The 24,719-nt window shown below is 42.5% G+C and overlaps 1 protein-coding gene across 1 annotated transcript in view; it reads right to left on the bottom strand.

Annotated features, from left to right (window-relative positions):
* Positions 1 to 24,719, bottom strand: part of GPC6 (glypican 6) — a 1,593,112-nt gene that overhangs the window by 123,581 nt on the left and 1,444,812 nt on the right. Inside the window, exon 6 of the mRNA XM_006879575.1 lies at positions 21,575 to 21,718. Coding sequence (XP_006879637.1) covers positions 21,575 to 21,718 — 144 coding nt within the window. The remainder of the gene's footprint in view (positions 1 to 21,574; positions 21,719 to 24,719) is intronic.

A 24,719-nucleotide genomic window follows, 5' to 3' on the forward strand; every position in this document is an offset into this window, starting at 1 on the left:
CTTCAGGTGCCCTCAGTTTCAGCAAGCAGGGTTATGTCATCTGCTTCATGTAGGTTGTTGATGAATCTTCCTCCAATTCTGATGCCACATTCCTCCTCATAGAGTCTCGCCTCACAGATAATTGTTCTGTATATAGATTGAAAAAATATGCAGATAGGACACATCACTGGCGTACACCCTACCCAATTTTAAACTATGTACTGTTTCCTTGCTCTACTCTGATAACTGCCTCTTGGTCGAATTAGAGGTTTCCCATAAACACAATCAAGTGTTCTGGGATTCCCATTGTTCTGAGTCAGCCACAGTCAAACAGCAACAATAGAGAAGTAAACTGCTATTTGGTTTTAAGAAGACTTCAAGGCATACTTAATAGCTTAAGGTTCAAAGATGATCTCGAGTATAATTTCAGGAGTCCTGCCTCCTCCTCCTATTTTTTTCTTCAAACAAGGTGTTATGGAAGTATTGTGGAGACAGAGAAGGAATAAAATAGCAGTAAACCCCCTAAAATGCCTGTCCACCTCTTGTTTGAACTTTGATGGCAGTGGAACGCCCACAGACATCAGGGGGGTTGAGTACCAGCCCTCTGAGAAACAGAGGCTGCCTCCAGGGAAACATTACAGTCAGCTCAAGTGGCTGCAAGCTTCATAAATGTGGCTTGGTAAGTGAAATCACTCCATCTGTTCTGAAGCACTCCACAAAGGTGGGGCATCTCTCTTCTTGTTTCCTGGACCAAGACAGACTGTTAAGCAGACCTGCTTCCACCTGGAGCTACGTTACATGTTTGAGAAAGGCAGGGAGGGAGGCAATTTAACGGACACAAATCCATATGGAAGCAAGAAACCTGATTTCTTGTTCTGGCTCCAATGTTACAGAGCACATCTTCATAACCTGGTGCCTCTGTTTTCTCCTTTTACTCGTACAGGGGCAGGTCAAGTTGAGGGAAGATAGCAAGAGCTTAAAATAGCTGCAAGATTCATCATCGTCTTCTTTTTCTGTCATTCCCCATAGTCAAATCTACTCCCCAAGCGCTGATCATTTTACAGTTAAATTACTGTCAGTGACTTGTCCCAGTCGTCACCTTCAAGCGAGTTTTTTAAAGGCAATTTCAAATGCTGTTCACCTTCACGTCTGATCCAACCACCTAATTTGGTTTTCTCATCTCCTCCACCAGTACTTCCACCTGCTCTTGTTTCTGTCCGTTGTATGAAGTCTTTGAGTTGGGGGTCCAGGCAGCGATACGAGGCCAGGGCTGTGTGTTCCTCTCAGGCCGGGTCACTGTGCCCAGTCGTCCTTCGAGGTTATTCCCAAGCACCATTTAGAGGAATCCTTTTGGAACACTCTCTTGTCACTTGAATCTCTTATGAGCCTCCCAGATGTTCACACCGGGGCTTGTCATTGTAATCTTGCTAAGTGGCTGTCTCATCGCAGTCGCTGCAGTGAGATTTTATTCAGCAACAATACCCAAAGCCCGTGTTAACTGGTTCCCTCCTGGTCCTCCGTGACTGCCTTAGAGCAGGGAGGAACTGTTATGGGCCTTTTAGTCAGACGGACTCTTAGCTGACCCTCCAGCGTGTTTTCAGAAGCAGGAGGAGAGTGCCCATCTCTCTGGTGACGCCAAATGATGGCGAGGTGGGCGGTGCCACTCCTTACCACTAAGCACTAGAGCTGCCTGTCTGAAGCAGTCTTCAAAACCCCTGCCTCCAGTGGTATTTCTGCTCACAGCACAGTCTAGGGCAGGTAGCGTTGCCCTGCAGAGTTTGAGGCTGTAATCTTCATAGCAGCAGACTGCCACATCTTTTTGCTGTAAGTTGAAACCACTGAACCATCAACCTTTTCCGCTGGTGCTCAGGTGTGTTGCCAATTCCCCCCACCTACCCTTAAATGCCTGGAAGCAGGAGCGGCATCCACTTCTGAAATGGCTTGCCTGGGGAAACGCTATGTACGAACAGTGCTCAGGCCATTTGTTCATAGAGTCGCTATGAGTCGTCTATGACTCGACGGCACCAAACAACAACAACCCTCAAGTGCTGAAGAACAAAGCTGAGCCAGATGCATTACTATGGAATGTCTTTGGGCGGGACAAAGAAGTTTAAGTACAGGCTTTGTGTTCAGGTCACCATTGCACTGAATAATTGAAGTAGTTGAAATCGGATGTTAATAGTAATAACTGGGATCTCTGGGGACCCACTGCTAAGAAGCTGCACTGTAATCCCAAAAGCACATGGTTTGAGTCCATCAGACACTCTGCAAGATAGGCAATCTTCTCTCATGTGATTTAATACCTGTGAAAACCCACTGGAGGTTCAGCAATGGGTCACCTCTGACTAGATGGCATATAACAATAACAACAGTAATAACAGCCAAGCTTAATCTACTATTGTTATCACCATTATTACCAGTAACATCAGTAACCCACCTTGATAATCACAGTGGCTAAGCTAAGAGCTTTGCATACATTAGGTGATTCAGCCATCACCATAACAAGATAACCTAAATCCAACAGTTGGATCTGTTTAACAGATGAAAAAGGAGGCAATGAAGGTGGAGTGGTCAGAAGCGAGTAGAGCTGATTGCTTCTCTGGAGGTTCAAATCCACCCAAACTTCTGCTGGAGAGAGATAGGCAATCTCCTGCTGGGGACTGACAGTCTTAGAAACTCAATGGGGGGACTTCAAAGGCACTGAGGGCTTTTTGGGGGGCCTTTTTCCGTTTTTGTTGTTGTTGGGTTTTTTTTTGGGGGGGTTAGTTATTATTCTAAATGAAATTTTATAGACCTAGTGTTTGGAAAACATGATCCTGTGCATGGCTAGGAGCATATTAGCAGTTGGATAAACAGTTCCGAGTAGTTGTGTGAGGTTCATTTCCCCTGTACGAAATGCTCTTCACAATGAGCTCCCAAAGGCTTTCGTGAGCTAACCAGCTCAGCTCGCCATCCTGTTAGCTTATCTGCCTGGGTTATTTAAGCATCTGGAGCAAAGTTTTTCCAGGTGTTGCCAAGGAGACAGGATGAAAGTGGTACCATATTGGCCTTTCCAAAGGACAATGACAAAGACAAAGTTCCAAAGGATGTGGCATTTTTTTGGTTAAACTCAAAGAAAAAAGAAAGAAAGAATAATGGCAGAAATTCGGGGGAAGTTTGCAACAATGACAGACGTGGGGTTGTTGAGAGGAATTTTGCTCTGTGGTGGGTGAAGCTGGCAGGCTTGGGATGCTGTGCGGGATGTTGTGCAGTTGTGAGACGAGGCTGCTGGCTTTGTGCACTAGGAACTCAGGATGCGCCTGGACCAGTCCCCACTTCTGAAGGTGAGTCTGGAAGTTGCAACAACAATGGAGGCCAATACAACAGGACTTTCTTCAACACTCATTAGAACAGAACTAAGAAAATTGTTCCATTGCTGTTATCCAAAACAACATCTAGGGTCAAAGGATGTTAACACAAGGCTAGTGGGGGAGATCATCCTGAGTTCACTTGGTGTGTGGATCTTTCTAACTCTGCTATAGCAGTATGGCAGACTAGATACTGACCTTTCTGCTCTAACCAGCAAAAACTGCTTTAAATAACACAGAAAATATATTTTAAAGGATCAGTGCATTGGCCAATAGTAAGAAATCCTCAAATGTAAAAAAGCTAAGTAAAAATTGGAACTCAGAGAAGAAAATAAAGTCCTGAGATAGAATTTGGTTTTCACAGCTGTGGAGGGTGGATGTGAGAGGCAGGAAGTGAAGTGCAGGCTTTCCCCAAGATGGCAAGTCTGTCTCAGCATCCCATCACATAATACGGAGATTCCAGTAAATTAAAGCCTTAGTTGTTGTTGTTGTTGCTGTTATGTGCCGTCGCGTCGCTTGCAACTCACAGCAACCCCATGTACAACAGCCCTAAACTCTGCTCTATCCTGTGCCAATCGCACTGTCTCTGATGAGTTAAAGTACAGTCTCAATACACTCTCAAAGACTTTCTGTTGATTAAATGCTAAGAAATATAAGTTTACAAAACCTCAAACAAACAAGCAAAATATAATACATATAAGGAAACAAAACACCACATGCAAAAGCTTACAGAAATACCAGTCATATCAGAGCAGCAAATACTTCAGACTTCAAAGTATCAGACCAGAAGGTTTATGGTTCAAACCTATGAGTCACTCCATGGGAGAAGGAGGCTCTGTAAAGACCTACAGTTCAGAAACCTGGTGGAGGGACACTGAGTTGGAATCCTTCAATGGCAGTTAATTTGATTTCTGGTCTCAACAGCAACAAGGGAAACCAGGAGACAGGAGTCAGTGAAGTATGCCCATCAATGTACACAGAGGAAGTGAGGTCAGCTTAAAATTGCATATTGAGCAAAACTGTCTTCCAAAAATGGCAATCAAGGTTATTTTCATCTCTAATCCTCAGTAAAGGGAATTCCAGAGTATGTATTCCAGACTAAAGAAAATGAGTTATGATTCTGATGGCAAGAAGAAATGATAAAAGAAACAACCAATAAGAGCTACGGATATATGACTAAATCTATGTAAGAAAATGGCAATATAAATAATAATAACTGAGTTAAAACATGCTCCACTGTCATAGAAATGGTTCTGACTTACAGCAGCCCCCTACTGTATTGCCTCACCTTCCTTCCAAGGATTGTTTGGTGAGTTTGAACCAGAGACCTTGAATCTTCAACCCAACACTTAACAGGTTATACCACCAGGCTACACACACATACACACACAGAGCCAAGACAAAACTAAGTCAACTAACAACAGTAGTTGTCTCTGGGTTGTCCACTCTGGCTGTCAGTGGACAGAGAGGAGCACTGTAGTTGGGTTCACTAAGCCAAGCAGAATCACCCCAAAGGGGTTTGTGGCTGCAATCTTTTTGAAATCAGGTAGTTAGGGCTTTGTCCTGTGTAGCTGTTCTGTGGACTCAAACCACCAACCTTCTGTTAGGAATGTTGCATCTGAGTCTACTGTTGTGGTGGACTACAACTCAAAGCCACCCTAAACAACAATCAGAACCTTGCCCTATATCCCGCACCATCCCGACGTCTCTGAGGAGCCCATTGCCCCGTCATTGTGTCCACCCTCTTGATTGAGGGTCTTCCTCTCCTTCTCTGACCCTTCACCTCTAGGACAATGAAGAAAGAAACACACACTCCATTTGGTCCCTTCCTTGACCTGCTGTTGTTGTTGTTAGGTTAGATACAAATTATCCAAAACTCGCTTCTTTCAAAAATATTCCTCAACGGCTTAGTTTCCTTTCTCACCCTGCAAAATCATACTGAGGGAAAAGGCTTATGAAAACACCACAAGGAATGCTTTATTTCTTTCTTTTGTCAAGAAAACTTGCCCAGTGAGCGGCTGAGAGTCCTTCCCTTTGAGTCTTCACCATTCAGACACTAATGAACTATTTCTTGTTCCTTGATGACTGTTGAGCGGAGGGTGTTTGATTTTTTCCCCCTTAAGTAACTGAAGACATTTTAGAATGGACATGCCTTGCACTAAAAAGAGCCTCTGGGTTTTTGGACTTTCTGTGAAGAGATCAATTAAGGAATTTGCTGGCTGTATGTTTCCTTCCCAGAGCAGTACTAGCAGCTCAGTGTTGACCCTTTTTCTCTAGCATCGAGAGGCTGCAAAGAGCTCGCCAAGGAACAGCGCTGCTTTTCACGTGCAGAGATGAGTGTTCTTCAGTGAAATCGTGGCAGGCTGCTTCCTGGACCTTGCTTCAGTCAAAATCCTTTAGAATAAAAGTCACCTGTTCAATGGTTTCTTCCTTCATGACACAGAAAATATTTATGAACATATATTGTCATTTTTCTTCCTGTGCAATCAAAGCTCTAGGATTTTACAAATAATTCCATGCTGGAGTCATGGTTTGCACATGCCTAAGCCTTGTGTTGCAATTAATAAGTGTGTTGTTGCTGTCCCTTGGGCCGATATCCCTGATTTATCTGTGAAAAGTGTTCTCTTTTATGTCTGCTGCTCAGACACCAGCAGAGATTGTAAAAGGAGAAGACAAGGGCAGATTCCAGAATGGGAATTCTTGGTGATTCTAAATGATGGTGTATGGAAGAGAGAGGAAGGAAGAGCGATTTGATTTACTTCATCGGGTTGACCCAGAAAGAAGAACAGAAACATTGGCTCTGACCAAGCAGACATGACATGGAGTCAGACAAGAGCAACACTCACAATATGCAGAACTGAAGCCTCATTTAAAAACACATCATTGCTCGATCTGGGAGACATTACATTTTGTGCTGGAAGTAAAAAAAAACAAAACAAAACACAAAAAATTCAAAACAACAAGATCTTTGCTTATCTTGTTACCCTAATGCTTTTCCTTATTCACTGGCAATAACTTCTCTATCCTCCTTCAAATGCTGCCTCAAGATGTGAGGTGAGTCTTTTTTTTTTGCTCTGGAATTATGACTGAATTTAAAGTCCAGGTAGATTAGATAGGCATGTTCTGAGAGAAATCAACGCGAATTAGAGAGAGTTCCTCGATTTTGAGTGTAGCATAGTTCTGTCCTTGAAACAAGGGCTTCAATTTCTCTGAGGATTCTAAAAAATAAAGCTGTGTTCTCCAAGGTTCACAGAGGGTTCACAGCTTTCATTTGCAGAAAAACTGTTGCCAGAGCATTCTTTGATGCAAGTTATCCATCCACGAGTGGTGCACATAGTTGAGGGCAGAGATACTAATTACAAGAGTAGTGGTAGGTGCCCATCCAAGGGCATCTCAGAAGAAAGACCTGGCTATTTGCTTCTGAAAGGTCACAGATATTTCAACACTAGAGGGAATACTTCTAACATGTAAGACATGGGGCCACAATGAGTCAACACCAGAGAGAATACTCCTAACATGCAACACACGGGGTAATCACGAGTCAACATGAGACAGAACACTCCTAACATGTAACACATGGGGCCATCGTGTGTCAACACAAGAGAGAACAGTACTAACGTGTAATACACAAGGCCATCACGAGTCAACACTACAGAGACCAATCCTAACATGTAATACACGGGACCATCACCAATCAGAACGGATTAGACTAAAACTGATTTGAGTTTTTGGTTTTAGTACAGTAAGTTCTTGAATTATGTCCTAATTATCCATATTTGGTACACATTAACCTCAAAATTGACACATGATGGCCCTCCATCTTGTTTCCAGGGCTGTAAATCTTTAGGGGACAGTCCCCTTTGAACCTCTAAATGTTTGGTTGGCAACACACCCACTGGCACTACACCACCAGAGCCCCTTTGGTACATGTTCAAACTCAAGTAGACTCACTCCCGTTGAGTCAATGGCCAACTCTGCACTGAGTTTCCGAGGCTGTAAACAACGCAGGAGGTGACTGCCCATCTTTCTCTCTCAGAGACATTGGTGGCTTTGAAGCTCCAGGAAGCCTCATGGCCGTGACTGTGGCTCACACTATCTCATGGACTGACTGACTCCTTTCTTTATAACCTCTGCTGCACTGGTCATAATGACCTTCCCCAGTGATAGGTCTCTTGTGATGATTTGTCCAAAGTCAATGAGGTGAAGTCTCTCCATTTTTAGTTCTAAGAAACACTCTGGCTAGTCTTTGAGGACAGATGTGCTTGTTCGTGCAGCAGTCCATGACATAGATGGAGTCTTCTTTAGCCTTCCTCGTGCTGTCCAGCTTTGACATGACGGAACTGATCATGGCTCAGGTGAGGTGTACCTTCAACATCAAGGTAACAGAATTGATTTTTAACACTTTAAATAACTGTTTTGCTCAATGAAACAGACAATTTGATTTTTTTCCCCACAAGACTATTGTGTTATTTCCTGCACGATACTTCTACTCCTGCTTGGCCATAAAACTTGATTTGGTGGACATGGGAACAGTATGATGTGTCCCTCCCAGGTAGAGGTTGTATCAGCCACCTTTGTCACATTCTCTATTTCCTCCACAGCTGAAGCAGATAACGGCTGCTCTGTCTTAGAGGACGTGTAACCAGGGTGCTCCTTAGAAGCAAGAAGGCGACACGTTGTCTCACATACTTTGGGCATGTTGTCAGGAAGCACTGGGCCTTAGGAAAACGAGGACCAGCAGAAGAGAGGAAGCTCCTGAAGGGCATCTGTAGGGGTTAAGATAGCTAGATCTAGGGTTGGTTGGATTGAGAGAATATAATCAGAGGGAATTCCATTAAGCACACATTGTGGATAAACTAGGAAAATATTCCTAAATAAATGTGGAATTATTTAACAGAACAAAGATGCAGGTTATTGGGTAAATGGCAGTATTCTCCCTTTAACAGTGGGTGTGTATCTCAGAGAAAACATTCTCTTGCTATCTCAAATTCTGAGGCTGATGTGATCTTATAAACAGGAAGGATCAGCAAATAAGAAACAGGAAGCAACAGCTTATCTTGTGACTCCAGTCAACAAGCTTCTCTACTTGTAAAACTTTTCAAACAGAAGCTGTGAAGCCTACACTCAACCATGAGTTTCTCTCCTTCACCTCTGGATTAATTAAAGTCTTGAGTAGTTCATTATGTGGCCTGGAATAGACAGGGATAGACTGACACAATGGCCGCACCAGTGAGCTTGACTATTGTAGAGATGGTGAGGATGTTTTAGGATAGAGCAAGGATTCAGTCAAGTGTTCACAGTGTTTCTACAGGTTCTAGCAAATTCAGTGGTATCTGACAACAATGACAATGTCACCCTGTGTCCTGGAGTGGGAGTGATGATCATACATCGCTAACCCAAAAGGCACATGTAATGGCCATGTGGCATGAACAAGAAACAAGCTTGTCAAAACAACTATGAGAGGGAGCTCTGGTGGCCTAGTGGCAAGAAGCTGCACAGCAATCCCAGAGGTGTGCGGTTCAAATCCACCAGATGCTCTGCTGGAAAAGGAGGGGCAATTGCCTCCTGTACCTGTTGGATCCAATTTGACGGTACACACACAAAATAAAAAAAACCAATCCTCTCACCCCAGTAAGAATAGCAAAATTTAACAGAACAGCAAGCAACAAATGCTGGCAAGGTTGTGGAGAAACTGGAACCCTTATTCACCGTTGTGGGGGGAGTGTAAAATGGGGCAACCACTGTGGAAGGTGGTATGGCGCTTTCTCAAAAAGTTGAAAATATTTGACCCAGCAATTCCACTACTGGGAATTTACCCTAGAGAAACCATAAACACCACCCAAGCAGATATATGCACACCCACGTTTATTGCAGCTTTGTTCGCAATAGCAAAGAGCTGGAAACAACCCAAGTTCCCATCAACAAATGAATGGATAGAGAAGCTCTGGTATATTCACGCAATGGAATACTATGCTGCACTGAAAAACAAGAAACTCATGAAATATTATACAAAATGGATGACATTATGCTGAGTGAAATATCTCAGTCACGAAAGGACAAATATTGCACAGGGCCACTTGTAAAATGGGACTGACATCAGGGTTGAGGGAAGACAGAAAAAGAGGGGAGGGATGATGTATACTGCACTGAAACAGATGAGGGAGAGAACTGTTTAAATGGGACAAATGAATGGGTATTCTTGTCATTACAGAAGTCCAGCTTGAAGGCTGCATAGTGGAGCAGACATGGAGGGGAGGGATTGCATAACAATGAAAGAATTTTTCTTTCTTTTCAAGAAGAAGAGTAAATTGGGGGTAGCGGTTGGTAGGGAGAAAAGTGCAATAGTGAATGACTGGAAACCCTAAGTTTGTAAACTTGTATTAAAATTAATTTTTTAAAAAAAATAAGTTGTGCTGTTGTGAGCCACTGAGATCTGATGTTTATGGTTGCAATATTTCTCCTATTCTATCTTAATTGATAGAATATTAGAAAAGCGTCTGGAGATATTCTACAAATCTAACTTCAAAAAAACTTCTGTAAAATAGCCACAGAAAGGGAGTGATAATGGTGCCATTGCCTCATTTGTTATTAACCACACTTATTTTTTTTTAATAACAGAACTAGTCTTTTTTAGGTGTACAAAAATAACCGTCAAGTCAGAACCTTTGACAATAATAACCAGGAATGAACCTAAGTAATAAGATTATTGTGCACTGCGGATCTCTTTCTACCTTTAACATTTATGAAGGAAAGTCAATTTTCAATCAAACGGGTTCCTTTTCATCTGGTTTTCTCTACAATGTTTATGCCTGAGGTTTACTGCTAGCAGTAAAGAGTGTCCAAGTATGTTATGGGAATAGCCAAATTCCCACAGCTTTCAAATGTATCCCATAGGCCCCAGAGTCTGCTAAAGGTTGATTGATTATACAGCAAATACATCAAAACTGGTATTTATGAAATATCCCCTTTCTTTGGCTCTCTTTCTCATAACGGTGAACATCACACTGGGGACTTGTGGTGTGAATATCTCAGAAAACTCTGAGAGAAAAAAAAAAAATAACTGTAGCTCTTCCACGACCAGGAGAAGATTCTGTAAGCTGTTCAAGAATTTAATAAAAGACCTATGTCAACTGATTTCTCTCATGGATAACTATGTCAACAGGTATGATTTGAGCGGTTTAGGGTGATGCATCCTTTCAGATTTTTATAGTCATCTCACCAAAGCACCAAATCTGCAGCCTATATAGGATGCAGACTGTGCACAATGTGCAGATGAACTTTCCATCAGGGTGGTGCGTGGCAGCCAAGAACGCTGCTGTTTGATTCGTTCCACATTTGACTGAAACCTCTGGGTTAGAAGGGTGCATGAGCTGTTGGCTACAATCTAGTCTAGTATGCTACACACGTTAATGCTCTCTATTTGCATAGAAGGCGGGCCCTGGAGGCCTAGTGGCAATAAGCTGTGCAGCAATATCAAAGGCACATGGTTCGAGGTCACCAGCTGCTCCACAGGAGAAGGATGGGCAACCTCCTCCCCTGCGATCACCTGCCTCTGAAAACCCACTGGAGGGTCAGCTATGGGTTGGTTCTGACCTGACAATAAACAACAACAACATTTGCATATATCTCTCCTGTAGTTATGTGCTATGGAGTCCACTAGCACTCATGCATATCTGTGAGTATTTACCTGTTAATTACTATATTGTTCACATATTCTTTAATGGTGGAGTATATCTTAGATTGAAAAAAACACAACAAAACCATTTCCTACAGCACAGGAGGGGAAGGCCCTCTATGAGGTGGACTGACTCAGTGACTGGGGTAATCAGGATGGGAGTGTCAGAGACAGTGCGACTGGCACAGGACAGAGCAGAGTGTAGGGCTGTTGTACATAGGGTCGCTATGAGTTGCAAGCGACTTGACGGCACACAACAACCACCACCTATTTATTGTATGCTAACATGGTATTTTCAATTGCTTCATTTGCATTTGGAAGTTGACCAATGAATAAGGAAGACTTAAGAAGAGGAGATTAATTTGAAGTGGCAGAGAATATTGAACACAACATGGACTGAAAAAAGAATAAACAAATCTGTCTTGGGGAAGAGCAGCCCGAGTGCTCCTTATGGGGCAAGATGGTGAGGCTTCAGCTCCCACGCTTTGCACACATTATTAGGAGGTGTCCGTCCTGGAGAAGGACGTCATGATTGGGAAGGAGGCTCAGCTATAGAGAAGACTCTCAGTGAAAGAGATGGTTACCATGACTGAAGCACCAGGCTTGCCCAGCGGAGCCCATGAGGGTCACTCAGGCTTGCCCAGCTTTGGTTCTGTCATTCACAGGGTAGCCAGGCATCAACAGAGACCAAACAAAACCACAGACATAGACTGAGGAGCCCTGTTGGTGCAGTAGGTTATGTATTTAGCTGTTTACTAAAATATCAGTAGTTCAAATCCATCAGTTACTATCCAGGAGAACGACAGTACGGTCTTCTCCATGAAGATTTACTGCCTGAAAGCCTGACAGAGGCTTATCACAAGTTGGAATTAGCTTGATGGCAGTGACTTGACCTGTCTTTGGTTTGCAATATGGTAGGAGGCTCTACTAAAAACTGTTTCCTACAGGAGACAAAGAACTCTTCCTTAGGGGTAAGGAAGCTGTTGTGTAATCCCAAAAGCTTGCAGATTTACCTCACCAGCTGCTCCTCTGAGATGAACTGACTCTGAAAACCCACTGGAGGAGCAGCTGTGAGTTGGTTCCAAATCAACAGCACATAACAATACAGGAGACAAGGAGAGTTAAACAGCTCGTCAACAGTGCTTATTATCGTTGCTGTTGATTGCTGTCGAGTCGAGCGCGACTCATAGCAACTCTATGAACAAAAGACCTAATGCCTTTCTATAACTATCATCATTTCTCCAAGTTCACAAAGTTTCCAGAGGCATGTGGTTTAGGAAGTGGATGCCACTCCTGCTTCCAAACCTGTTTTACAACTGGGAGCTCCAACAAACACTGTTCACATTGGGAAAACATTCTGGTATTTGATACCCTAATGGTACAAGGTTTAGCAGCACAGCAAACCCAGGTTACCTCATACAGCACATTGACAAAGAGTGATGTGCAGAGTGGAAGAGTGTTCCTCCAGACATAACAGCACGAGTTTCATTTAGCAGTGGTTAAGTGTCGTCAAGTCAAATATGACTGAGAGCAAGTTTTGCACAAAAGACCTGAACTCTGTTCTATAACTAACACCATGTCTGTGCAGAACTCTGTTCTATAACTAACATTTCTGTACATTTATACCATTTAGAGAGTTTGTAGAGTTTGCAGAGGCATCCAGTTTAGGAAGTGGATGCCACTCCCGCTTCCCAGCATAAATCAATCTGGAAGCTCAAACACTGTACACAATGGGTAACCATTATGGTATTTGACAAGAATATGGAACAGTGTGCAGTATCACGGCAACATCAAGTGTTCAGTTCAGCAAATAGACAAGACTGCTGTTATCATTCAAGGAATATTCATTTGAAAATGGAGGCTCCAAGCCTCAGTCAGCAGTTTCATCCTTTTCCTCTGCAGGGTTTTAAAACCACACCTTTGAGCAGACTTCTACTCTAGACAAAGTCTCAGATACCTGCTCTTGGGGTGGGGGAGAGCAGTAATACACATCAAACATGAACCCCAAAAAACCACAACCGCAAAAACTCTCCCTTAAATGTCCATCAGGACTTGCATCCAGATGCAGCAAACAGCCAAACTCCTGATTATTGGGGTCATTATTATTTTGGCGAAAATATACTCAGTAAACACACCCCCCTGTGAACAGTTTTTATACAGCAGTTCACTGCCGATGGCCGCACACATCACATTGACATCATCCTGTCTCGGCCTGTGTTAGTTCACCCCCTCTCACTTAGACTCTGCCCCCTAATGTTCTCATCTGTGTTTTAGGGTTGCCATGGCCATGTAGTTCACATTTAGATACTTCTTCCACTGGGCACAGAAGCTACAACTCCTACAACAAACAGTAACCCTTCCTGTTGGAACTGTTTGCCCTAACAACGTGCCATGATGTAGATTGCTCTGTGATACTTTTACTAAGTGTTAGAGAGCAAAGGGAACTCAATAAATACATTTGTTGATGGATTGATACTTTTAGAATGCATCAATCTGGATTTAGCTGAAGTCAACACACTCTGAAAGAAATTTTTAAGTCTGAAGGGGAAAATAAGCATATTGATATACCATAAAAGCACATATAAAATCTGCAGAGCCATATTTTGGGGCTGAGAGTTCAATATTTCATTATTATGACAAACTCAGAAGTTCACCAAAGCTCCTGCTTAAATGTTTCCGAGGACAAAGAATTGAACCCAGAGCTGACACTGATTGGGGTGATAAAATCAATGCCAACAGGACTGCTGTTCCTGTGTACCGCGGAGTCAGAACCGACCCATAGCTGACCCTCCCACGGTTTCCAGAGGCAGTTAATTGCAGGCTCTTTATACCCAGTGGAAGGTGTGAAACGATTTCCCCCTTTGAAATACACAGCATGGCTTGATTTTGTTTCTTGGATTCACAATCTTGGATTCACAAGGTTCTCTGAAGGTATCTTAAGGCAGTAAGACAGAGTGGGCTTGAGTTTCTCCTAGGAAGTATGTAGTCAGGGTGTTGATTCATCCCCTTTCTCCTCCCAGTGGATGGCCACATGCAATGAAACATGACCTTGCCCAAGCTGAAATGCTTTCTTCCTCCTTACACTCTTCTCCCACACATCTGAAAGAAATGCTTCTGGAGGATGTAAAACATAGCCCATGTCCATTGGGCTATATTGGGACAAAAAAGCACTGCAATCCCAGAGGTACGTGGTTCTAATCCACCAGATGCTCTGCTGGAGAAGGAGGGGCAATCTCCTTCTGTACCAGTCAGATCCGATTTGATGGGACACACACACAAAATAATAATAAAATAACATTAAAAAGATGTTGCCAAACCACCCAGTGGTGAGAATCTTCAATGTGCTCACTTCGGCAGCACATATACTAAAATTGGAACGATACAGAGAAGATTATTACGGCCCCCGCGCAAGGATGACACACAAATTTGTGAAGCATTTCATACATATTTTTAAGTTGAAATCAATCCTCCTGATGATATAGAATGGAAAAAGTAATAAATAAATTAATCTGTTACCATAAAAAAAAAAGAGGAAGACAAAGTCTATCAAAGAGTAGGCATTGTATCCAGGTTTCTAACATTGCATCAAGGACCTCAAACTCTTTGTCCTGGAGTCAGAACTGACTCCCAGCTGACCCTCCAGTGGCGGAGAGGTTCCCTTAAAGGGGCTGCTGGATAGGAACCATCAGAGAAACTTGGTCTTTGGGTTAACATTGCAACTCCCTGCCGGCTATGCCACCAGCGCTCCATCCGCTGAGTTTGATATGCACGTTCTGGGACCAGAATGTATTTGGGATTAGTTGTGTATCTCAGAGCGGGAGCACCGTTTTCTGTATGAGTATAATGATATCTCCATGCACCACCCCAACCACAGGTCTCCTGAAAGGGGAAAAGGCTGTGACAGGTGCCTCTCACGCCACCAGACGCTGCTCCTGTTGTTTGGAGAAGCACAACATCCAAAAGACTGAAGAAGCCAAGGGATCCAGATTCAGTTCTGTGTTTTCTCCCTCGTTTGAATGCTCACTGCACTTTGCCGCTATTTATTACCAAGGGCTCATTGAAAACGAGACTAGGGTACTATGGTGGGGATTTGCAGCACCCAAGTCAACAAGTTCAGGCCAGACTTGGCACATCACTGTCTGAAGGAGGTAGAGATGCTGCCATTTGTTTGCGGCAGTGAATGGGGCATAATTTATTCAGCTGCAACAGAGGCTCGAAAACAATCTGGCTTGGGCCCATTACTCTTTGGAAAACTAATTAAAGTGGAGAATCTAGATCACCATTGTTCCTGAGATTTTACTTTTTCTGGTTTGGGCCCAGGGAAGACCGAGGGTAAAAGTCCATGTGTTTGTATGTGCCCAGGTGGGGCTAGAGAGTGAGAAACCTCTGTTTAACCCAAAGACAGTGGCTGCTGCTCTAGAGAATAAAGCAGTTATCCTGACATCCTTTTGAAATGCAAAGCAGTGGACTTAGCTGGATGCCGAATCCTTTGAGGCGACAATGAAATGCCACAGCAATTTAGAATGAACAACAGACATTTCCCTCCATCCTTACAACCAAGGCTTCTTAAATTACACCAAAATGGCCCCAAAGAGATGCAGAAGAACATTTTTATGACCTGCATTTTGCTCTGAAACTGGTATTAGCTAGCAGGTAGGAAATGATGCCAGAGAGCTTTGTTAGTTGTGTCTCAGAGAGGAGGGGGGAAAAAGTGTGTAATTTGATATTTTGCAAATCTTTAAATATAAAGGTGCTAATATTGGTAACGTGCTTCCCATCCACGGCAAACACACAAGTTTTAGAACTCGCACTATGTTTTTGAAAAAAAAATCATATTAAAAACTGACAGGTCTTTTTTATGACACTAGATAAAGAATCTAGCTGGCCATCAGAGAAGGAAGTCTGGCAGAGAAGGGACCAGTCCATGGTGGGCGTTCCCTCGAGAGCTGTCGAGGAAGTCAGCGTGTTTGAGGGAATTTTCTCTGCGATTCAGTGAGGTTGTGATTCCCCACAAGTGAAGAGTCTGAACCCTTGCCTGCTGCTCCCTCCAAGTGCTGAAGAGCGTGCCTCACACCACCGGACCTGGGGCGACTAGCCTAGTCCCTGAGTCTGACCAACAGATCATGGCTTGTCCCAACCAGAATGCTCTTTCCTTCCATTTCCCATTTAATATCAGGAGACCCAAAGCTATGCACCCTCATCCTCCCGGTCCCAGTCTCACGCTTCTCTCTTCTAGCGCCTTATGGTGACTTCACCAGTTCCATTCTCTCTCTTATCCGAATAGCTGATGTGAAGAGTGGGACACTACTCAGGGTCTTAACAGGGAACTATTTCTTTCTTTCTTTAAAAATTTTGAAAGTTTCCCTTTTAGGCACTGAGTTGCCATTGCCTGGATTTAAGGTCAGACAGAGACATCTGTTCCCTTGATGTCACACTGTGCTGCATGAATAAACGAGTAATCCTCAAAGGAGAGGGGAGCTCTGGTAGCCTAGTCCAAAGGAGTTACACTGCTAACCCAGAGGTTGAGTCCCTCCAGCAGTTCGAATCCACCAGGCACTGCACTACAGGAAAGTGGGCAGTCTCCTCCTGTGATATTTACAGCCTCGGAGACCCAATGCACAGTCCGTGAATAGTTGATTCCAACTGGACAGCGATGAGGCTGGGCCTCAAAGGAGGGTTACTCTCTCCTTCTGAGCCCATGATATTATGTATGTCGATAGTTGTAGAGGTGCTTCTGGCCTTTTGCTCATAGGATCACTACGAGTCGTGCTCGACTCGAAGGCAATCAACAACAACAACATCAAATCTTTAACAAACAATATCACCAGCAGGAAACAGTATTATGTAAATGACATTCAACAATTATTTGAGTAAGATAAAAAGTCAACCTAGATATCCTAGGTGCTTTTCTCAGCCCCAGAACAAATCACCTTGGATTTGAAAAAAAAAAAAAAATCAATATTCCTTCCCTGGATGCTCTAAAAGAAATCAGTAAATTAAAATAGGAGGGAAGGAGAGGGCCGAAGAATAAACAACATCCAGCAGAAAGCGCTCCTTACCACCCCAGCCCTGTTCTCTATGCCCCAGCAACGGAAAAATGAGCTCCTTACACATGAGAGCTGATGTCGGTTTGCTGTTATTATTAGTGAGGTAATTATTCCCCCAGCATGAGAAGAAAACAGGCAATATATTCAATCAGAGAAGAGCTCGCTTTCTTTCTTTTTTTTTTCCTTCTAGGCAGACTACACATAGTCTGAACATTGGGATAGAATTTAAATCAACCACCAAATGAGATAGTCGTACACAAAGATTAAATTGAAAGTCTTGCATTGGGAAAGAATACCAAAATGGTTGTTAACCATAAACACCAAGCAGAGAGGAAATCACAGAGTGAGTTGGCCATGTGCAATGCTGGATTCGTTCCCCAGACAGTTTGGAAGGGAAAGTGGAAATGTGATTTCTCAGAAACTCCGACACGACTGCACAGAGACAGATGGGAGGTGAGGAAGAGGAAGAAGACCGAAGCTTACACTATGCTGCATTGTCTTCCACACAGTCCTCTGGGAAGCAAGAGGAAAAACAAATTTAAAGGAGAAAAGAAAAAGAGATTATTCTCTACGTAAAAGTACAGAACAGGCATAACGTTCAGCTTCTTAGGCTCCACCCACCTTTGCCCCAAATTCCCCCCTCAATGACCAGAAAGAAATCTACATGCACAGCACAATGTTGAATACTTACAGGAGATTCATTAACTTGATGAATTAACTTCCAAGGCTGGCTTTCAAAAAAGAACCTTTTCATAAAACACATTCCTATAAGATGCACGATTTCAAGTAAGCTTTTGCCCTAAGGAACCCCGTTGGAGGAAAAGAACAGAGATTCACTCCCTGCTCAGATGAGTTCAGGAGCCCATTTGTAGGGTGGGCTCTAATTATATGAACTGAATAATTAATTGTCTTTTATAGGGGATAATTTGAAATACTTTTGGATGCTCAGATCGTTAAAAAAAGGTGAGCTAGTTTTGTTTTGGCTCATTTTCAAAGTCCACACTTTGTGCAAATTGGAATTTTTTTTTTTAAAATCAAACAACTAATAGCTTGACTCTGAACTGTTGAAGACAATTTATGGGGTAAAAATTAGAACCCTTCTCTTTCTGGATGTCCACAGTCACTCGTGGCCTCCTGAAATGAAAATCGCTGACAGCCAGCTCAGTCAAAGGGCTGCTATACTTCTGTGGTTAACAGGAGAGAGTCACGGGGTCAGAAGACCACTTTGTTAAATCAGCTGCTGGCTAATTCCAGCAGTCCTGATGGCTGGCATAAAGGACTGTGGCATTCTCTAGCCAGTTGACTTTCTACCCGCAGCTGAATTTATATAAATATATTAACTAACCAGTGGGTGACAAAAATAACTTGAGGGGAAAACGACTTAAAGCTTCTGATTGTGTCAGCTGCATTTTTACACCAGAGATCTTTAAGGAAACAAATGTGAATGCTTTCTAGATGGTAAAGAATTTAAATGTTTTTATAAACATGAGAAGTTAATTGTTATATTTTTAAGAGAGACAGTTTTTGGTTTGATTGATTTGTTGGCCTTCCCTCCTCCCTATTCAAATCTCTAAGATACATATTTTAGGAACTGTTTACCTAGTTTGAGGTTAGAAGTTTTATTTTTAAAACAAACCCCACAATTACCAGGTTACATAAAGAATACAACTAATGTGAAAATATTTACCTGCAGTCCTCCAAGTTAATAGCACAGATACAATTTTAAATTAAACTGTATTGGACAGCAGCTTTCTGAGAACATTGTAAATGAATTGTTTTGATTTTTGGCAAGGGGTTTGGGGTGCCTGGATCATTCTTTTTGAGACCTTCTTTTGAAGCATTTTCTCTGCTAAAAGACTTAGACATTCAGGAGAAAGAGTTTCCAATTAGGCTCCTGGTGGGGGACACATGCTTCTTATACATACTCGGGAAACATCTTTGCAGGGGAAAATTACAACTGGAGAGGGTAACATGAACCTCGTTTATAAACAGGTAAATAGGTGGTGATGTATGGCAGAACCCCAGGACCGTTCACAGCCATCCTGAAGCTGATTGTGTCTGGCATTGGCACTGCAGGGAGAGGTCAAGGCTAACTGTGTCACCCTTTCACTGCTCAGAACTGTACCAGCGCTCAGAGGGAGGAAAGCCTTGAGGGACCCCCATAGGCTGGAGTAGAGACTCTGATATTAGCTTTGGGCCTAGCTTGTGTTTTAAAGAACAGCCTTGGTACAGTTCCTTTTGATATGGAAAAACCTCCTTGTTCTTGGAAGCTGAGGGAAGTAGCTCTTGGTGGGTTTGAGACTGGCTGTGAATTACGAATTGCTCAATCTGGGAAGGAATCATCATTTAATTCAATAATGTAATGACAAGAGCCTCGACGCTCACGTACACAGACCCTCAGGTCACTCCTGGGAGAAAGTGACTGCTGTGTGATGGCAGAGGGTATGTTTGAATCATATCAGCTTCTTATTTGGATCCCACACATAGAAAGTCTGCTTCTTCATTTTACCCATGATCACTGGCTTAATTACGATGCATTGTCATTTAAAAAAATGATCAAAGCATATTTTTATTGATGCATAGAGCAAAGATCCAAATTGAGTTTGTTATTTTGCAACAGCAACTTTTTTTTGTGGGGAGCATTATGAAGATTGCTGGAGAAGTTCCTATTAAAGAGAAAGTTCAAACTTCAATTTTCATTCGTATCAGATTTTAATCCTTATGTGAAAATCTCAAAAGGTTGATTATGCTTCATTTAGGTTTGTGCTAAACTAAGTATTGTTGTCTTGAGGAAAAGATTTTTCTTGCTCCATTTCTCCTTTTTGAGTGTCTATTTATTTATTCTCTTCAGAGAATTTATTCTCTTTCCCCGTTTCAAAGGGGAAAAATTACTTAGTTGTCATAGGTATCATTATGTTGCTTAAATTCAGGACAATTTTAAGAGACAGAATAATGTACCCCAGTATTTTAATGAAAGTGGATGAACCTTTTGAAAACCTGAATTGTATGAGTCAACGGAAATGGGTCTAGAAAAAGATACACACTTACCATTTATTCTTGTAAGAAGATCCTTGACACACACATTAGCTTTTAAAGTAAAAACCCAATCAATGGAATCTAATCAAACCATCATTGTACTTCAAACAAATGGTTAACAACTACTTGTTTGACAAAATAATTGGCTGTTTGGAAAATAAAATGGGATGGGATTTTAAGCTTTCTGTTGAAACAATGAAATGCAGGGTAGAAATAACCAATGTGAAGGCTGAAGCCTTTGAGTAGTTAAATTATTAATTCTGTTTCTAAAAACTACTCTAAATAAAAGGGTTCTTTATTTGCTCATAATCAGTATTAAATCTGTGTATTAGATAACTCAGTGGTTAACTCCTGAGCTGGCCTCTTCTCTAGAGCTCAAAGCACCAAGAAAGAGTATGATTTGCAGAAACTGCACTCTGACATTTTAAAACCTGATTCAAGTACACACACAGGTTAACAATTAACTCCTGGGTTTATATGTCCATTTTTACATTTCAGGGAGAGGTGTTCATGTTGCAAAAGAAATTTCATCTTTTACAGTTGAGGAAAAGTGGAGGTGTGCTTAATTTGAGACCACACCCAAACAATTGAATTTATGAGTTCCAGAAGGGAATTAGCTAACATGATAAAGTCATTTCTAACAGTGTCCAATAAAAGTGTATTCATAATCAGATGTGAGTTTATATGACCCAATCAGATCTGGTTCAGGTGCTTCCTGACCTCAAGGCTGTCATCTGTTAATTTTACATAAAGATAATTGGCAAAGCAGTGTTAGCAGCACTAATCAGCACAGGTTTATAAGCTGTTCGTTGCACTATCCACAGAAGATACGAGAACAGCAAACCAGGCAATAGTTCTTTGTCATGATAAGCTTTTAATTTTTTTACAGTAAAATTTGATTTTTAAAACACATTAAAATGTGTTTATTTATGGTGGTAGCCTAGGAATAAATTACCTTATTGATAGTTCCTTTTTAGCCCAAAACACATTTTTGAAAGAGTGATTATATCTAAAGACTGAAACTTTTTAAAGACTGAAACTTTTTAAAGACATATATGAAAAAGAGAGAAAGGTAGCATCATTCACTTGGGGTCTCCTTGTAGGGAGTTTCAAATTAAAAGTTTATACATAAGAGGGAGTTGTAAAAAAAAAGTTTCACTGTATCACAACAGAATAAAAAACCATTTAAAGGAAATATAGATAAAAGCAAACAGAAAAATAGGAAGTATGCTAGTGTCTCTGTGAAAACTGGTAACAGTTATTTAATTTTCCAAGCAATATTTCAGAAGAAACATCAGTTGAATTCTGGCCATTAGCAGTGTGGATTAATAGTTTATGGTTTATTAAAAAAAAAAAAATCCACTTGATAGCCTGCAAGAAAGGTCCTGCTACTTTGAGACAATTCTAATTACAAGCAGATGGCAGACGCTGAGAAGGAGATACCAGGGACAATCAGCTTGTCCAGGCTTCTCCATCCCGTGGGGACTCACCAGCCGGTCCAAGCTCGTGCCTGCGGCCGTCGTTGGTCTCTCCTCGGGGTTGTAGGGCCTGAAGCGCGTGTTGAAGTTCTCGGGTGCAGAGCGGGCAGACCTGAGGGCAGGAGCAGGCTTGGGCTGGCCGCACCCCTGAAAGACCTGCAAGAAGCATAGGACGAGTGAGTTTCCTCCTCACACTGAGCTGTGACCTGCTCGCTGCACTGTGGCTTCTCTCTTTCTCATGAAACTCGTTGTTGTTGTTTATTGCCATCAAGCATGAATCATAACGACCCTATGAACAAAAGGCCTGAAGCCTTTCTATAACTATTGATATTTATCAAAGTTCATAGTTTCATCCTCTATTTAATTAAATCAATGAAACAATCAATGAAAAGCCCCTTTTTGTTATTAAGCTTTTCATCTCTTCACTTTTTTTTTTTTAAATTTGGCCTGACTGGGGGTTGTTTTTTTTCCTCTCCTTTTTTTAAATTAATTTAAATGAAAGTTTACAGAGACTTAGCGTTTCCAGGCATTCATTGTTGCACTTTTCTCCCTGTCCACCCTCTCCTCCCCAACTCCCTCTTCTCCTTGAAAAGAAAGAAAAACTCATTGTTATGCAATCCCTCCCCCTCAAGTCCCTCAGATGTGCTTATCTTGAAGAATAAGCTAAGCCCAAACAAATCTAATACAACAGGACAAATTAGCCTTCGAGATGTGGAGGGACTGACTTTGTGTCACAACTCTTCATTTTACCCTAAAACAAAGGGAGCCCTGGTGGCTTAAGGAGGAAGAGACTGGGCTGCCAACCCAAAGGTAAGACATAGGAATTCACCAGCTGCTCCACAACCCCCAATGGCACACAACACACAACAACAACAAAAACATCCAGAAGGTTCAAAACAAACTAGGGGTAAAATCCAAAACAACATCTCAAACCTAAAACCAAACTCACTGCAGATTCTGATTCACAGTGACTGTCCCAACAGGAACAGAATACACATCCTTGTTCCTCTGAGCAGCTGTGGATTTAAACTGTTGGAGCTTTGCACCCTTTTAGATAGCAGGGCAATACATTATAGGCTGTGACACCAGAATTCACACTACAAACAGGGGCTCTAAGAATCCCCTTGAAGTTCCTGTATAGCGCCAACATTTAACACACTTGACTGCTCTCTGATAGGTTGTTGGGTCAAGTTCACCTAGAAAGTCCAGTGCTGACGACTCAGTTCTGACTGATGGTGACCATGTAAGACACAACAGAACTGCCCATAGGGTTTCCAAAGCTGTAAGGAGTTATGGGAGCAGAGGACTTCAGCTTTCTCTCGTGGAGGACCTGGAGGGTTTAAAGTCTCCACCTTTTGATTATCAGTCCAGTGCTTACGCCACTACAACTACTGAGGCTTTTTACTTCTGATAAATCAGTCACTAAAAGCTCTGTGAGGCACAATTCCACTCTGACACCCCTGGAGTTACTATGGGTCACAGTCAACAGCAGTATTTCCCTCAGAAGAGGATTTCAGAACAAAATAAGCTTTGTACCCCGGGCTTTCATGTACTTGAATTTGGTTCTCCATCAGCACCCATCTGGAGTATTGTTATCAAGGCAAAGGCTGTTCATGTATAACAAACATATAAGCCCAATATTTCCAGCTACTTCCCTTGGTGGAATGCAAGCCTCCCCTGGAAGAATGCTCTGTAGACACTCTCTCGAGCATTGGTGTGGAAATAGGACACGCAAATGTGCACAGGATCTATAGAATGACAGCGTCTCTAATTTTCTTGCTGACAGCTGTTCATGTCACAATTAGGACTGCCATGGGAAATCAAACTCTTTATTATAATGATCTTAGGGACTCAGCTGCCAGTTCTGTCCCAGGGTGGCTTCACTCTGGGTGAAGCAGACAGTGCTGTTTTTAGAAGCTTCACTCTCCCTTCTATGTATCAAGAGACAGTGTCTTCACTAGAATTACAGGAAACAGAGTTAAATCTCCAGAATCTTTGATAAAGTTTAAGTTTCTTCCATTTCTACACAGGAGTTGATTTTATATATGCATATAAAGGGATATATAATAGGGAGCTCTGATGACCGAATGTAAACAGCTGCACTATCATCTTACAAACACTTAGAATCCACCAGATGCCCCACAAGAGAAAGACGGGCGATCTCCTGTCATGTGTCATACTGGAAAACCTGCGGGACAGTCAGCTATGAGTCAGTTCCACTTGACGGTCTATCTATCTATCTATCCATCCATCTATCCATAATCATCATTACATCATTATTATCTATCTATCTATCTATCTATCTATCTATCTATCTATCTATCTATCTATCTATCTATCCTGACTCCCAGGAACACTCTATTGGGTTTCTGAGGCTCCCATCTGGTTTCTCTTCTTCATGGGAGGAGACAGCCCATCTTTCTCCTGTGGAGCATTTAGTGGACTCATACTGGTGACCTTTTGATCAGCTGCCTGAATCATAATCCACGATGCCACAGGGTCCCGTCCTATACACTCACCGCCCTTGAGTCAGTTCTGACACTGAAAGACTCTGTTAGGTTTTGGAGACTGCCCATATTTCTCTCCAGGAGTGGCTGGGGGATTCAAATTTAGGGAAATATAGAGCTTTTTTCCTTTGCTGTGTACATTTTATAGACAATCCCAAAGGCTTGTGGTTCAAATCCACCAGCTGCTCTGCAGGAGAAAGATGGGCAATCTCCTCTCATATTATCAACTGCCTCTGGAAACCAGCTAGAGGGTCAGCTCTGAGTTAGTTCTGACACACGACAACATCATTATTTTTGGAAGAACTGCAGCCTGGTGCTCCTGACAGCCAGGGATGGTGAAACTTCCTCTCACATTTCAGGCTTCATGCTGGGGAAAGCAGAGCGTCAGTGCAGAAGAGGAGAGCCCGCAGCGAGTTGGACCGACCCAGAGATGCACCAATGCGTGTGGGCAGAGGAGACAGTGAAGACGGCAGAGGGTGGACCAAGGGTTCAGTTTGCATGGATGTGTGTGTGTGTCCATGTACGTGTGTATCCATATATGTGTGTACGCTCACCACTCAAGAGTCAGGCCTGACTCACAGCTACCTTCCATCCAGGCTCTGAGGCTATAACTCTTTCCGGGAGAAGGCTGTCCCCTCCCCCCCCCCCTT

Source organism: Elephantulus edwardii, unplaced genomic scaffold (genome assembly GCF_000299155.1).
Source record: "Elephantulus edwardii isolate Elephantulus edwardi_28Jun2011 unplaced genomic scaffold, EleEdw1.0 scaffold00004, whole genome shotgun sequence".
NCBI lineage: Eukaryota > Metazoa > Chordata > Mammalia > Macroscelidea > Macroscelididae > Elephantulus > Elephantulus edwardii.